The sequence below is a fragment of the Fusarium redolens genome, assembly GCF_020744475.1.
Source record: "Fusarium redolens strain MPI-CAGE-AT-0023 chromosome Unknown BKA55scaffold_28, whole genome shotgun sequence".
Taxonomy (NCBI): Eukaryota; Fungi; Ascomycota; class Sordariomycetes; order Hypocreales; family Nectriaceae; genus Fusarium; species Fusarium redolens.
In genome coordinates this window covers 94435-110261 of record NW_025763691.1, presented here as the reverse complement: position 1 = coordinate 110261, position 15827 = coordinate 94435, and the positions used below count along the sequence as shown (strand labels likewise).

The following is a 15827-nucleotide window of genomic DNA, read 5'->3' as shown; positions in this document are numbered from 1 at the left end:
AGAGCGTGCATCAGCAGCATTAATACAGCAGTACTAATATAAGACCAGATCAGCACTTTACCTAATAGTAATTACTTAACCTAATATTGCCTTTGCTATATTTTAACTTTGCCAATTTAATATAAACCTAGGTAAGAAGCACTATAAGGGCATAAACTACTTACTATAGTATTTTAGAAATACTAAAATACTTATAATATAACTTAATAAAATAGATATTTTTAATATTTATAATAATACCTCTTTTATTAATAATATTACTAATAGGAAAAGTTTATAAACTTATATTATAAAATTATTTAAAAAGACTATTAAATAGTATTTTAATAAGTAAGATATTAAAATTACCTTTATAATAAAGGCAGAGTTACTAATACTTATATATATTATAAAGAAGTTTATATTTATTTTAAGATTAATTATAAAGCTTAATATAACTTTTTATAATTTAGAAATTACTATTTAATATAATAATATATAGACTATTTAACTAATTAATACTAATATAATAATTTTATAAATTAAACTTTATTATATTTATATTTATAATTACTAGCTATATTAAGAAGTACTTCTTAATTAGATTTTAATCTAGTATATTTTTATTACTAAGATAATTATAAATAGTCTTATAAAGGTATTACCTATTTAATAGTTTTAGAAGTTTATTATATAAGTTAGCTTAGTAAATATTAAAAATAGGATTTAAGAAAGAAGGACTAAGGAACTTACTATAAAGGATGTTATTAAAATAAAGGAATATCTTAATAAAAGAAGAGCTAAATAAGGGATTAGAAGGATAGGCAACCTAATAATAGGAATATAGACTATATAAACTAAGCCATAATAGCCAGTTTAGGGGGGTGTATTAAACAGGTGCTAGGGCCTTACGTGCAAGCAGGGATGCTTTAAGATTATAGCTGAAATAGTAAAACCTCTAAGGGGTAGAATTCAACACAATACATTATAAATATACCAATCTGGATTAATAGACCGAATACACGGAATGTCTGATAATAGCTAGCTTATTATCCTTATAATGCCAGAATTTAATGCTTGATTACTATTAGCTAAATTTCAATATATAGGGCCTGATATGCTAAACTTACTTGAAGTAAAAGTAAGTGCCTGGTCTTGGAAAAACTTTGTTAATCTGCCGAGTACTGCGAGTTCGAACTTCAACTTTATGCTGTATGCAAAGTATTTAAGGATATTTTGAAGGATTCGAAAGCCTGCATATTGGACGCCTAGAAGAACGAAGTCCATGATGATAAGAACCACATTCATAATGATGAGTTCTGCCATCAATCGCTGTTTCCTTTCTTCCGCCGTGTATTTCAGGATCTTAGCCGTTCCCCAGATGTAGAGCCCGGATATGATCAACTCTTGGACGCAGAATATGGTGATTTGGATGGGCTCCATAACCTTATATCCGAGTTTAACTGCCCTCGGGACTGGGACAATGTTATAGCAGAATGCTAAGACTGTCGTGGGAATGAGAAGGATGACAGCATTGATAATAATCATTATCAGAACACTGCGAAGGATACAGGGGCTCTGGAGGACAAGATGAAGTCTTGACCACAAGACAAGCGATTGCCCAACGATGAAGGCCCACCATCCGGCAATTGTAACGGCGCTTTGAAGGTACGTGTGTGGGGTTATTTTGAAGAAGTAGGTCGAGAAGCCAATGGTGGCGACGATTAGGCCAAGGCTTGCGACTAAAAGACTCCAGAAATACCACCCGGAGAATCTCTTAAAGGTGACAAAGACTAAAATAATGATTTCCAAGGCATTGTAGAGGGTGATTGCTATACAACCAGCGAAAAAGAATGCCACTGATGGGCTGCTCTCGCTCGCTTGGCCAAAAGTCAACATGATTTGACGCCAAGGAAGGTCGTACAATTACGGGAGTGGTGATGGATGAATCCTTGGCTATGGAATTGTTGCAATAGAAGACTTGAATTTAATATAGGTACTAATAGGCTGACTAAAACTACACTATCCCTTCAATTGTCGAGGACCTCCCACCAGGCCACGGCAGGGGGGCAACCAATTAAAATGCATCGGATCAAAGGTACCTAATCCCCCACCCATTTAATCCTTATGATAGAAGTACCAGCAATCTTTCGAGTTACAAATCGCTACATTACACTGCTCATATAGGCGGTGATCAATGACGCATCGTGTGGTTCCCCTCTTGTACCTTCTTGATGACAGGGGTATTGTGGGGCACGATACGCCCGGGAGGTCCTCGACAATTCAAGGGATAAATGCCGGACCCACAAGCACTACCTAATTTCATGACTCTGTACGGTATACTTATTCAGGCCTCGCAGGCATGATGACATTTATCAAACCGACCGCTAATATGCTTTTCGCAAGGTTGGCCGTTAATGTCAGTAAATCTCCTTCTCATTGGTCGTATGGCGGGTAACTAAGAAAGTTTTCTAACGTCTTTAAACCTGTCAATTAAGGCGCGTGAGACATGCGATGCAGCGTACTAAAAGTTCTCATATTTTAAAGCAAATGCTGACGAGTCATGCGCTATTCTATGCCGATATTCCCTCCTTAGTACCCTAAATTACATCTGCGGCAGATAGTAGAGATGTTTAATATCTTCATCTTCTTATGGGCGATTACGCAACATATGAATCAATTTGACCAATACGACCAAGTGCGATAATAGTCGAGGTCCAGCAACTTAGGGTCAGATTGCGCTCTTGCATTCTCATCTACCAACAACCGAGGGCGGGGTAAGCACCCACCCAAACTAAAGCTGCCGCTCTCCCTTAAGCGTCGTGTTCAGCAACGGTGCCTAAGGGCGCTCCCTATCTATGCCGGCTCGTGGAATCCAAGCAATATCATGACTCAACTGTCGTTTCTGGCGATGCAGCATTCTCATTAATGCCGAAATCCTCAGATCATAGTTCAAAGCCACACCCCGCCCTCCGCACAATCACGAGGACCCTTCGCGGATACTCGCTAATGTCGGTAAAAGCCGATACAGATATATTCGAGATGCCGGTGCTAGAGCAATTTTGCGCGCAGTTGTGGCTGTCACATCATGTCGCAACACACAGTAGTGGAAACAGGAGTTTCTGAAGGTAATGTCAGATCGCTATCCATATGGAAAGTACGAAAACTGGACGGGGTGCCAGAAACTGGATCCCTATGTTGGCCACCACTCCCAGGGCGTTAAGGATGTTCTCATTTGTGGGGTTGCTCCCGTTTGAAAGGCTTGGGTTGAGTACCAATAGATCGAGATCCATATCTGAGTGATAACCGATAACCATATAAGATGGGGCCTAGGTCGTTAACATGTCAACTCCCTGGCGAAGGTCTCTGAGGTTGTTCAAGACGGAAAAGACATTCATATTCGGAGGTTTCTGATCCAGGAAAAACTCATTGCCTGTCTGCATGAGCGTCAGTGGCTACATTCTATAAGTATACTGAGTTTTGTCTAGGGTATATGACTCGAGGTCTGCAAAGGAGCCAAGGCTGCGCTCTTGAGTGTGGGGCTGCATGGGATCGATTGTTGCAGAGGCAAGTCCCTCCATATCGTAGGGTATCCAGAACATGCTGTCGCTGACTGGGCGAACGCAGTCGCTTTTAATAACAAGTGCTCTGGCTGGGCCATGGCTATTTGTTCGAACTATAACCCAATGTTTTGGGACAGGACGAAACTGAAGGTGAATGTGAGCCATATTCTAAATATTATTAGGATCCGTTGGCCTCCTTGAAAGTTTAGGTCCCCCTGAACTGGTCAGATTAGGACATTCCATTTGAACCCCTTGCTAATCAGCTTATCCGCATCAATAGAATTATTGGTTGACGGGGTAATACCAGCACGAAAGGCTTGCGGCATCTACCAAGAGGGGTAGACACCTTGCGCGTACTTATAGGCTGTCCTCCCAGCGCGGAGCTTACGCGTGCTGGTATTCGCTCATTGATGAAATATGTGTTTATGCGGCAATCAAGCTTCGGTTCATTTGTAATATCAAGGTGGGCGATCAAGTTGTAGGTAATGGGTGCCTTGGTGGCGTCTAGTCGTGCGACATTGGGCTGAGCTAAGGGTGCCACTACTAATAGAAAAGGTCTAAATGACTATCTCCTCAGAGCCCAACAGGCTGCAATCCGTACCCCGCCCCACCTTATCCCTGTTATTACAGCAGTACGAGCGGGGTACCAAAAAGCTTCAGCTTCCAACCTTTCATAGCCAATTTACTATATAATTCATGGCAATTCAATTAATAAATACCTCTTCAGATCCCGATCAAAGGCAGGAGGTCGATTCCTATAATAACAAGAGCTTCTGCAAGCAACACAAGGGCTCCCGCACAGGCCCTAAAGAGCCTGCCAGGGCTAATAATTTTCCAGCCAATAAGGCCTACAGCTTTAATTTTAGCCCTTTTATTATATAACTTTGCAATTATTATATTAGTTATTTACCTAATATATTACTTAATCTTTTATAGATTTTTATATCTAAATTACTACTTTAAAGGTAGGTTAAATATACTAATAGATAGATTTATTACTTACTTAAAAATAATATAATTAATAGCTAGAATAATTTACTTAATAAATACTTAATACTCTTAGCTTAAGAAGGGATTTCTATTATATAAACCTATATATAGCTTAATATATTAATTTATATAAGAATTTATAAGGAAAGGAAGCTAAGAAACTTTTAAAAGGCCCCCTAGCTAGAAGATTAATTCCCTTTATATTTAGTTATTAAGTTTATGCCTTATTAGAGATTTTAATTAATTTATTATTATATTTTTCCCTTTAACTATACTAAAATTAATATAAATATCCCTCTTTTAAAAATATTTTAAGCTATTAATAAGTAGTCTAACTATATATAGAGGTTATTAGCTGTATTATTCTACCTAGGCTCTTATCTTGCTGTAGATAAGTATATAGTCTACTACACAGGCAGATTAACAGCTATAACTATTATAAAAGGGAAATCGACCCTCCTTGGCTTTATAATATAGGTTATGGCCTAAGCAGGCTTCTTTATTAGGTGGCTTTAGCACTTTAAAGGCTTAAATTATAATGCCTTAGGAAGGGGGGCAAAGGCGAAAGACAGGCCGCCCTAGCACACAAGAAAGAGAGGCAGCTAGCAAAGAGACAGCTGCTCTCACACAACTAGTCAATATGCAGGCCATTGTTGTTTCTCTCTGTGTTTCACTGCCAAAGCAGACATATCACGTCTTTGTAGATAACCTCTTCTTAATACCACCTCTTCTCTGTAAGCTTTATGATTACAGATACAGGGCCATAGGCATAGCCTGTCCTAACTGTGGCATACCTAAGGACCTAAAGAGGATAAGGCATTTAATAAAATAAGGCATTATAACTATGCCTTTAATAAAGTTAGGTCTATCTTAATAAAGGATAACCTAATAAGTTTATAAAATTAATGTATATATATTTTCCTTATTAACCTATCTCTTTCTCTTATATCTAGGTTAATTAACTAGTTTAAATAGATAATAGCTATATGCTCTTTCTTATAACCCTCTTTTAAGGCAATAAGTATACTAATAAAAAGAGGAAGAAAGTATTTATAAAGTACCTATAAGCCTGGCTAATATAGCAGTTTTTTAATAAAAAGATTACTAAATTTATTCTAATCCTAATAGCTACTGCTGCTTATAATAATAAAATAAACCACATTAATAAAGGCAACTAATTAAGTTATATATAAGCTATAATTACCCCTACGTTAGGGGGCTTGGCAGGCACTTATATAGACCTTCCTCCTTAATGTTGCACTTATTAATAGCTATATCCTTTAACTATATAGCCCCTAGCTAAATTAGGAGAAATATAAGTTATAGGAGGAATGGCAGAAGTGCATTTTAAATACCTTATTTAATAAATATATTAAGAAAGTTAAGTAAAAAAGAGATATTAGTTAGGGACTAAAGAGGACATTAATAATTAAGAAATACGGCAAAAACACATAGATAGGAATATTAACTATGTCTACCGAGGCCGTAAGCCAAGGTGTCTAGCCTGCCTTGTCTTCCGACAAGGGCAAATAAGGTCAAAAGGGCCAAAACAGCACTCTTTCAGTGAAATCAGCGGTAATACAAGAGGCAGGTGCAGGGCAAACAGACTAGGTATGGCTGTAAGGTATGTGATGTAGCGATTTAAGACAATGGAAACTGTTAGTACTTTTATCACCGCATAGATTAGGTGGCGGTAGAAGTACCTTCTAATATCGGATATGGGGAAACCGGCTACCCTGTACTAATAGATAATAAAATTAAAATATTTAATAGCTTATCCTATATAGCCTTAATTAAGATCTATAAGTAACTATTATATAGTTTTTATATAAGAATATTTATATAAAATTTTAGTTTATTATATTTTAATAATCTTTATTATATAATATAAGTATATATAAAACTTAAAAGTTAAGAATTAAAGAATATTTAAATATTAATATTAATTAAATAAAAATATTATAAAAATAATTAAAATATATTAAAATACTTTATAATTTATAGTTTTTTATAATAAAATATATAACTTAATATAATTTTTTACCCCTTGCCCTTATTTTGCCTAAGAGCTTCTTCAATCTTAGGGATCACATCATGGCCTTTAGTTAGATAAGGCTCGTCGGGCCTGGGTGCCTGCAGGCTTCTTCGGATAGCAGGCATCGTGACGGGGCAGCTGTGATGCTGTTAGCGGTTGCGGCCAGAAGGGAAAGTCGGGTCGGATGACTTACTGCGGAAGCGTGATGGATGATTGAAGCGTGGTATGCTGCAGGGGTCGATGGAAGACCTTTGAAGTGGGTTAAAGGAAGAAGGTTGGGGCCAGCTGATAAGCAGGGCTTTTTAGCTGGCATATATGCAGCTAGGTTTAGGCTGTAATTAAGGCAGCTAACTATAATAATTTAACTTAATAAAGCTTTACTAGCTATAGAGGCAATAAATATTTAAACTATATTAGACTTTAAAGATACTTAAATATACCTTTTAAGGCTAATTTATAAACTTAAAAAAAAAAAAAAAACATTTTTATAATATTTATAAGAAGTTTTTAAAATAATTTATAATATATATAATATATATATTATTATTATATTAAAAGTTAATATATAATTAATAAAAATACTTATTTATATAATTTTACTTTTTTAAGTTAATTTATTAATTAAAATATAATAATAAATTTAAATTAATTATGTTATATAACTTTATTTAATATTTATGGCTATAAAAAGATAATATTTTAAAAAAAAAACTTAATATTATAAATATATAAATAAGGCTTAGTAAAATTAAGTATTAAAAATATAATTTAAATAATTTATATTTTTAATATTAGTAATTTTCAAGCTAGGACTTAATAGTTATTTTCCTTATATTTTCTATAAATATTTATAATTAGTTAAGATTTTCTTAATAAATATTAGTAATTCCTTAACAGACTTAACTATTAAACTTTAAGTAAATATATCTTTTTATTAATATTTAATATAATTATATAGTATTTTTTTATTATATAATAGTTATTTAAATATATAATTAAAATTAGAAAAAAATTATATTACTAATCTAGAAGCTTTTATAACTATTTAAAAGTTTAGTGTTTTAGTGAGGAAGGGTGGCCGGTTTCCGGGGCCCCTCGTCATGACCGCGTTGGAGCCTTATGACCTCTTAGGAGATAGTAGATCCCTATACAAATTAGGTAGCCTAATATTATTAGGGTTTCTAGGAGTAATTAAGTGGCGGTCCTAGCACGTAAGAGCTTTTAAGCCTAACCTCCTTACGGGGGGGAAGAAAATACCGAACTCGCTCACGCCAAAGTCCGCAGATATCGAGTTCGGTGTTTTCTTTCCCTCCTAGCCTCCGTACGATCTACATACAACCAGGGATAGGCTACTGAACCAATGTGATAAAATGTGATAAACTCTAAACTGCACTAGAGCTAGTGAAAATCCCCCTGATCCGTTATTAGTGGGGACGCGTTGAGGCATCTGAGCTAACCGGACAGGGCTAGACTCAGATGATCACTGAGAGAACGAGACAAGAAGAAGGATGGGTTCAGTACCAAACGGCAGGGAAGAAATTATAGAAGAGCAACATGCCTCCATCCATTCCGACCCATTAGCTCGATAAGCTTGACTCGACAACGTCGGAACCGCGAATATAATTCCTGCAGCAGATCGATCAGCGAAGGCCTAACTACCGACATTTTTTTCTTTTCCATTTCTCACTTTCTTTCTTTTATTTTTCACTCTCGTTACAACAAATGGCTTACGCAACGGACAATGGGCACGACTCAAGTTCAACGAGAAGTGGTGGCAGGCCCACTGACTCCCTAGTTCCGCAGTCATCAGTCATAACAAGGCCCCCTGCACAAACCTTGATGTCAGCACTCACCGCCGCCTCCTCGTCGAACTATGCCTCTAGCGTGTCTAGTGACAGCCAAAACCAAAACCAGAGCGGGGGTATCCCTGGCACACCCGTGAGCGGACGCTCACGTCGCTCAGACGGATGGGACCAGCAAACGCTTTCCCCGGCAGCGGCTGCAAGAGCCGGAGTTGATGATGTGGGAATTCCATGAGCCAAATTGCAATTCGATGGCGTTCTGACTGTTGTGAAATAGCCTACGATTGAAGACCATGCCGTTGATCAGCCAAGCAGTATTCGGCCCAAGGAGGATCTAGATGACTCTTCTGATTCTTCAGATGAATACATGACGAGTTATCGGCCTATGGAACGGTAAGAATTACCCATTATGCTGCTATTAGTTCAGTATCACTTCATTACCTGCGAATATCATTTACCATACTAGTAGATTGGCTGATTGGTTCATCTGTTTGCTCATGTTGACTTGATAAAGTAGTTCCACTCGGGTCAGTGGGTCACGCTCCAAACGTTTCCTTCAATCTTTCGTCAAGAAGTTTAACAAATCCTCTGTTCGTCCGTCTCTCGGTTCTGACAAGCCATTGGTATCCGAGAATTAATCAAACAATTCACAGGTTACGGCTTGCTGCCAAACAGCCAGGTATATTCCCGTTTCACCCATCAATCATACTCTTCGATAGCACGCATCTTAGTTATTCGTGTGCTAATGCGCTTTCGTTTTAGCAAGAACAAACCAGAAATGGTATGAATTGAGGCCCCGGGCGCGTCACCCCCTCGCTACTCTTTAGCTTGTGTGCTTGCTGACAGATTGTGCCAGTCATTCAGCACACCGTCATCATCGATGTCTTCGAAGGGCAGCTTCATTTAGCACCTATCTCATCAAAGCCGAGGCGGGTCCTTGATGTCGGCACTGGCCCTGGAGCATGGGCATTGGTAAGTTCTTATCATTGAACGAATGCAATGATTTGCATCTTTTACTGACATTTGCCATTTTGCCGTATTTAGGAATTTGGCAAGTCTTTTTTTTTTTGCCGTTCATGTCCTTCTGTGCCATGGCCATTGAAGCTAACAATCGTGGCCTTGGTTGGTAGCCCAAGAACACCCTTACTGTTCCGTTCTAGCCGTGGACATTGATCCGGTCCAGCCGCCTTACACCAGATCTAACTGTAGTTTTATGGCAATGGATATTACGCATGATTGGGACTTCACCGGCGGCGGTAACTTCGATTTTATTCACATTCGACAACTTGGCGATATTCAGGATAAAAGGAAGTTAGTCCAATCGACTTTTGACAACCTGAAGCCTGGAGGATGGGTCGAATTTACGGAATGGATCGCAATTCTACAGTCACCAAATCATTCATTGGACGGCACCGCATTCCGCAAATGGAATGATCTGCTAGAGCAAGGAATGCGCAGTTTTGGTACAACGCTGTACTACCCGAATGAATTTAAGCCATTGCTACAGGAAACAGGCTTTGAGCATATCATTGAGACCAGAAACGGCGCGCCGACAAATGCGTGCTATCCTGGGAAAAGGTTGCAGCGCATAGGCCATCTAATGACGCAGAACTGGCTGCTTGTTCTTGAGCCATTAACAATGCCTGTTTTTACGCAAGCGTTAGGCTGGTCTCCGGATCAAGTTAAGTCGTTTCTGGTTGATGTGCGGAAAGAGATTGGCAACACACAATACCATTCCTTCATGACGCTGTGAGTACCATCCGCCCCTTCCATCTGAGAACTTATCAATAACTCTTATGCTTACAATTGCGGTCCAGAATAACTATTTGCGCCCAAAAGCCGTTAAATAGTTCATCCACGTCGTCAAAGTCGGCCTCAGCTTCAGCCTCCGCATCCGAACCTTCTCTTCCCACGATAAAGTAGGTCCTCCGGTTTGACCAGACGCACGTTGAACACGACCCGCAAAGTTGCCTTCTCGAAAAGGTCACTTGCGAAGCTGGCCCTAATGTAATCAATAACCAGCAGCACATGGTTCGTGATACTTGGCACAGAATGGGGAGCCCTGTCCCCCCTCCAAGGATGGATCGGGTTCGCTTGTATGCAGTGACATCCATGGAACGTCTAGGTTATAATGTTTTTCTGGTTCTTTTGCCAGGGAGGTTTTGATAATTGGGATAATATCAAGAAACTATGGGGTCTAGTTCATAGACCCTTTGTTGGGTCTGAATGGTATGGTTTTGGTGTTCTTTTGAGCACGTATGCTGTGAGGAACTCGGGCGCAGATGGGGAATTTAGGGTCGCCCACCAACTCTTTCCTGAAAAATATTACTCTTAAAGCACTTTTCCACAAAAAGGGCCTTAGAATAGATAAATAAAGCTATGCTAAGATTATCGGAAGGGATAATGACCTCCAGAAAGCAAAGAGTGTATACAGTTAATATGCCTCTCAAACATCCTAACAAAGTTATACCGGTATATGCTGATCGACCCAGGCCTTAACAAGTTTTTCCTTATACAGTTCAAGCCAAGTCTTCTTTATATATACAACCTCTTTAGAATGATCTAGAAGATACTTTTTCTTATATGCTGCCACGCGGTTATTAAAATTGCCTCGGTAGGTGACTGCATAATAGAATGCCAAAAGTTATAGAAATCTGCCCAACTATCCGGTTTGGACCCCATTTTCATGGCTCCCGATGCATTAGAGGCAGCGCCAGCAGCTAGTTTCTCCTGTAGCGCGAAAATTGGAAGGCAACATGCAAGCACTGCTTTGTTTGTTCAGCCCGAAGGACTTCTATTACGACGATAACTTGAAAGCATAATGTCTCAGGGTAGGCATGATCTTCACGGCCTCAGGAAACAACAGTATTGGTAATCTACCTATATGCTTTAACTCTGCGGGATGGAATACCCCGCACAAGTAACAACTGAAGAACAATAAAAAAACACATTTTGCTGCTGCTCATCATATTCACTTTAACCCTTTAAGCACCCTAAGTGCAACAATGATACTGGCAAAAACGCATTAACCAAGAGCGCTGAGTGGAATGGATGCCGGCATCAGGTTTTTAGGTCCAATGGAATCATATAAATAGGGGATATAACGCCCAAAATTTCCAAATTGAGTTTTCGGCGCATCTTTCGTAATACAAAAGATGCTTCCTATTTGTGGTGACAGGGAATCAGGCCGTAGATCAGCGGGGACAACGGTTCACGATCTTTACGAACATTTAAAGACAGCACGATACTCTGGTAAGCTACCTAGATTAAACTGCATCCCATGTTGTTTCCATTTCGTTCCTATCTCGTGAGCATGCTTGATCTTCTACCCTCACAGTTACATCAGTCACCGTCTTGATACCTCCTTTATCCCCGTGCCCAAGCTCCACAAATTCTGTCGTCGAGTCACCGCCTGAGACGATAGCTCTTGCACTCGCGCCGTCACTTTCAGGATCAGGATCAACTGCACTAAGCTGCCTGGTGTATCTACTTGCACCAGGCCGAGTTCCTGTCTCGTTACCTCGAGGAGTCGGCTTGTTGGTACTATCGAGATGACTTCAGAGACCGACCTTATAGGAAACAAGGCGAAGCAGAGGCTGAAGAGCAGGAAAGCTGCCACACCAGAGTCTAACATGCAATTCAAGCGTCACCCAAGCGGCAACTCGAGCCATTTTGTAAGTCCTGTAATTATAGGGTTAGCGGCTAATAATGGGAGCAGAACAACCAAGGCAGGCAACGAACGTGTCAACGGCAAAGTCAGTAGTTATCATGAAGCCAAGTCGAAGAATTCCCATAACGATGGCAGCCAAACCAACACAGAAGACGAGAATAACTTTTATCGCCTTGGAACCAAACGTCATATTTTTGTGGTTGACCCAGATTGGCAGCCCGAATAGCGCGGCATCGATCAAAATCCCAATGAAAGCATGACCCCACATTAAATGAGCTTCCGATTTTTGGCTGACACAATTTCTATCAGGATTCATGCCGTCAAAGAGGTCGCTGAGTCAGTATTAGAGAATAAACTGAACAAACTGACAGAAACAGGCACACATACCCGATAGGTTTGCACTCTAGGAGGAAGAAGATAAATACTACTAGAGTGATCGAAACGATGACAATGCCGATACCCCAGACGCACCGTATAAAGACACCTATCGGCATGTCAACCGTCAGGTTGTGCGAGCAGGGCACAGGATGGGATACGTACGATCTCGACTAAGACGAGGAATGAAAGCCAGAATCGACAGGCGAATTAAGCCAGACGCCAGGAAAAACAGCATTTGTGCAACAGGTAAAAGCTGGGTCGCCTTTATTAGTCTAGAACAAGAAATGAACCGGTCATGCATGCTTGGAATAAGCGCATACCGTGAAAAAGGCTTTTAGCTGTGCGGGAGAGAGTGTGCTCATCATAGATCCTGATCCATTTTGTACTTAGGCGATCTCGAGGGAAGATATAGCGACAGCCAAGGCCTGAAATCACAAATATGTCAACAACGACGCAGTGGGGAAAGTTCGCGGGGAGTCTCACGAAGCCAAGTAACGCCAGCATGTCATCAACCCCAAGAGCCCTGGCCATGAAGCCGCGAGCGTACAGACGCCCGATCATGACAATGGATGATAGCACGATAAGGCATAGATTCAGGTACAAGAGAACCGGGCCTTGGGATTTAGCATCATTGTCCAAACCGCTTGCCATCTTCCGTGTTGGCGCAATGTAGCAATACTCCAGTTAGTTGGTGCGGCAGAGGGGTATATGCGTATGTCGCAGTCCGGGCTGCCTTATGTTCGTGCTTTTACAGTAGAGAAAATTATCCATAACCGTTGAAGAGACATGCATGTCTCTTAAGGGCCCCAGAGTGGCATCCCACAGCACCCGAAGTCCTTCGTAGGATAGTTGACTGTCTGCAGCCACTTTCCAAATAATACGACCTTATCTCGCTAGCAGCTACATACAAGGAGAATGGACAGCAGAGTGGCCAAGGGAGAATAACCCACCCTCAATCAATTCATGGATGGCCCAAGCCAGTTGATTCGGAACGAGGGGAACTTCCGCGGGCCGCCCTCCCCAGAGGAATTTGCTTCTAGTGTGAACCTCCACGTTCTGGCAGGGATAAATAGCTCGAACCCCTGAATGACAACGGCGTCCCGATAGGATTGAGAGTATTGCACACCGGCTTAGTCAAACTTTTGAGTTTGTGTGGCTAATTGGTGGTATTAGACGAGTAGGTACGTGCGCACTAATCGTTCATAACAAAACGACCCGCCAAGCGAGGAAGATGAGTAGCAAGTACAGAAGAAGTCTCTAGAAGTCTGTGAAGCTTTCTTACAGTAGCTCTAGCAAGTGTTGATGGGTTATCGATTGGACAGGCGTTTTAAAACTTTCCCTGACTCGTGTCGTGGTCTGAGGCTTGTGCTAGTCAGCGCATCGATGACAGTTGGTGGAGATTAGAACTCACATGTCAATCGTATAACTCTAAAACGTAAACCACGGGCAGACAATCTGGGGGACAACAAATGAAAAATACATTAAGGGAGAAAATAAATACGTTGAAAGACTCTATTAACAGGAACTGGGAAATATGAGTTGTTGTGATCGAACTAATCAGTAGTCCAAAGAGGCCAGAGCGAGCGACGCGAAGAGGTCCCAATCCATCGGATCGACGTCGATAACTAGGCATGACACACAGACCATCGTATCTTTACGTTATTGGTGAGCGACTGAATAATATCTCTTGCGGAGAGGGCGGTCGGGCATGTGGAGGAGAAGGACTGGAAAGGGCCTCGGCGCCCCTGAGCGAGTCAAACGCCCGCGACACCATAGAGCTCAGTGAGTTGGCGGAGACGTACGCGACGACCTTAGCGCGTTTTCATCCATAACAACAATATCCCCCATCAACTTCAACACGCGATTGCTCTATCAATTATGCCTCGATACAGGCGAGGGCTACATCATTCGCCTCACAAGAGGACAATATGCCACCCTTACCACGAAGCCATTCAGACTTGATCAATCATCCAATGTGAATTCTATTTGAGGAAGCAGAAACAGCGCATCTTAGGAGCCATGACGAGATGGAATCATGGACTGAAATTCCTCGAGACGACCCTCGAACGAAAGGAAACCAAATTCTAGACTGCATGTGGGTCTACGTATACAAGTTTGACAAGCACGGCCGCTTTCAGAAGTGCAAGGCGCGTCTGGTAGTAAGGGGCGACCAGCAAGCTAGGTCAATTCACGGAGAGACCTATGCGGCAACCCTTGCGGGACAATCCTTCAGAACGTTGATGGCCATCGCCGCACGTTTCGATTTGGAATTGATCTGCAACGCCGAAAAGTTCAAGGAGACTGAAGTCATAGAGAGAGGCAATCAGAAACTCCGCGTGAGCACGAGACCTCATGAGGGTCAAGGTATGGCAGATTACCTCTTCGATTTTGTTCTACTTGCTGATAAAGCGGTCTTGAAGGATATAGAAAGAGGTGAATATGTTGTTAAGGCTGTCTCGTTGCGGTGGAATGATGACTTGGGGTGGGGATGGGTAAGGATCCTAACAGGCTATTTGTTAGACTTATGGGTATACCTTATGTGGAATGATGACCGGATGGAGAACTGTCTCTGCTTTGACGGATCTGAAAAAAATCTCGCGCACTAGATCTGGCCTAGGGATACAGCAATTCACTACACTGGAGGCTGTTTGGAGGTTCGCTTATGGCGGCACTATAGTAACCAAAATGAAATGTACTAAGGAAGTATATAAAAGCAATAATAATGGTATTAAGGCACGATATAAACATCTATTAGGGCTAGCTACCGAGGCGCCTTAGTATAAGAAGCTCTAGTAGATCTATATAATGCCTAACTACTCCGAACTAAAGTCTTATATATAATAGCCTAGAGCCCATTACCTTAACCCTTATAGCCTCTATAACTATTATCTATTTATTTAATATATTACTAAAGTAAAACTATTTTTATAAATATATAATTACTTAATATCTTATTTATTATATTTATTATAAGAGGACGAGACTTATTTTATAAGTAATAATAAGAGTTACTGCTATTATATTAACTACTATATTATATAATAAGTAGACCCTATAATACATACTAATAAATAATATATTATAATCCTATTTCTTTTTCTTTTCCTTATTAAAAATCCCTTTATAATAAAAAAGCTATATAATTAGTAATTATATATTAGCTACCTCCTAGAAACATATCCTTACTAAGCTATAATATATACTCCTTGCAAGTCTTAAATAACTAATTAAAATACTTTAAGAACTATTAAGTATATCCCTACTAACTAAAGGCCTTAAAATATAAAGGTATTATTATATTAGGAAATTTATATAACTTATCCTCTTTATACTTTAAATCTACTACTTAGTAAATTTCTTGTAATTAATAGTATCTTTAATATATTATATATATATCTATTTATACTTTC

General features: G+C 40.0%; 4 protein-coding genes across 4 annotated transcripts; 2 read left to right on the top strand and 2 right to left on the bottom strand.

The window, feature by feature from the left end:
* Positions 1-858: 858 nt before the first annotated feature.
* BKA55DRAFT_656083 (uncharacterized protein) lies at positions 859-1930 on the bottom strand. The gene is made up of 2 exons (XM_046197443.1): positions 1110-1930; positions 859-1055 (listed from the first exon to the last, which is right to left on the bottom strand). The coding sequence occupies exons 1-2, from the start codon at positions 1876-1878 to the stop codon at positions 1021-1023; spliced, it is 804 nt and encodes a 267-aa protein (XP_046042028.1). The 5' UTR covers positions 1879-1930; the 3' UTR covers positions 859-1020.
* A 547-nt stretch (positions 1931-2477) lies between these two features.
* Positions 2478-3450, top strand: BKA55DRAFT_584910 (uncharacterized protein; the record flags this gene model as incomplete). Its single annotated transcript, XM_046194396.1, has 1 exon — positions 2478-3450. A coding segment is annotated over one exon (294 nt), but the record flags the coding sequence as incomplete, so codon positions are not given.
* Positions 3451-8289: 4839 nt separating this feature from the next.
* On the top strand, positions 8290-10770 carry BKA55DRAFT_717568 (S-adenosyl-L-methionine-dependent methyltransferase; the record flags this gene model as incomplete). The annotated part of the gene is made up of 6 exons (XM_046200930.1): positions 8290-8589; positions 8647-8762; positions 9023-9048; positions 9226-9341; positions 9553-10118; positions 10187-10770. The coding sequence occupies 6 exons, from the start codon at positions 8290-8292 to the stop codon at positions 10290-10292; spliced, it is 1230 nt and encodes a 409-aa protein (XP_046042026.1). The 3' UTR covers positions 10293-10770.
* Positions 10771-11926: 1156 nt separating this feature from the next.
* On the bottom strand, positions 11927-12652 carry BKA55DRAFT_697474 (uncharacterized protein; the record flags this gene model as incomplete). Its single annotated transcript, XM_046200385.1, has 4 exons — positions 11927-12050; positions 12111-12371; positions 12427-12523; positions 12580-12652. 4 exons carry the CDS (start codon positions 12650-12652, stop codon positions 11927-11929), a joined length of 555 nt encoding a protein of 184 aa, XP_046042025.1.
* Between the last annotated feature and the right edge of the window lie 3175 nt (positions 12653-15827).

What these genes read in the sequence shown, in the direction of transcription:
- BKA55DRAFT_656083 (XM_046197443.1), bottom strand. Translation starts at nt 1,878, where the DNA reads ATGTTGACTTTTGGCCAAGCGAGCGAGAGCAGCCCATCAGTGGCATTC. An exon ending in GGCACTTACTTTTACTTCAA is followed by an intron (nt 1,056 to 1,109) that starts GTAAGTTTAGCA and finishes ATAGTAATCAAG; the next exon opens with CATTAAATTCTGGCATTATA.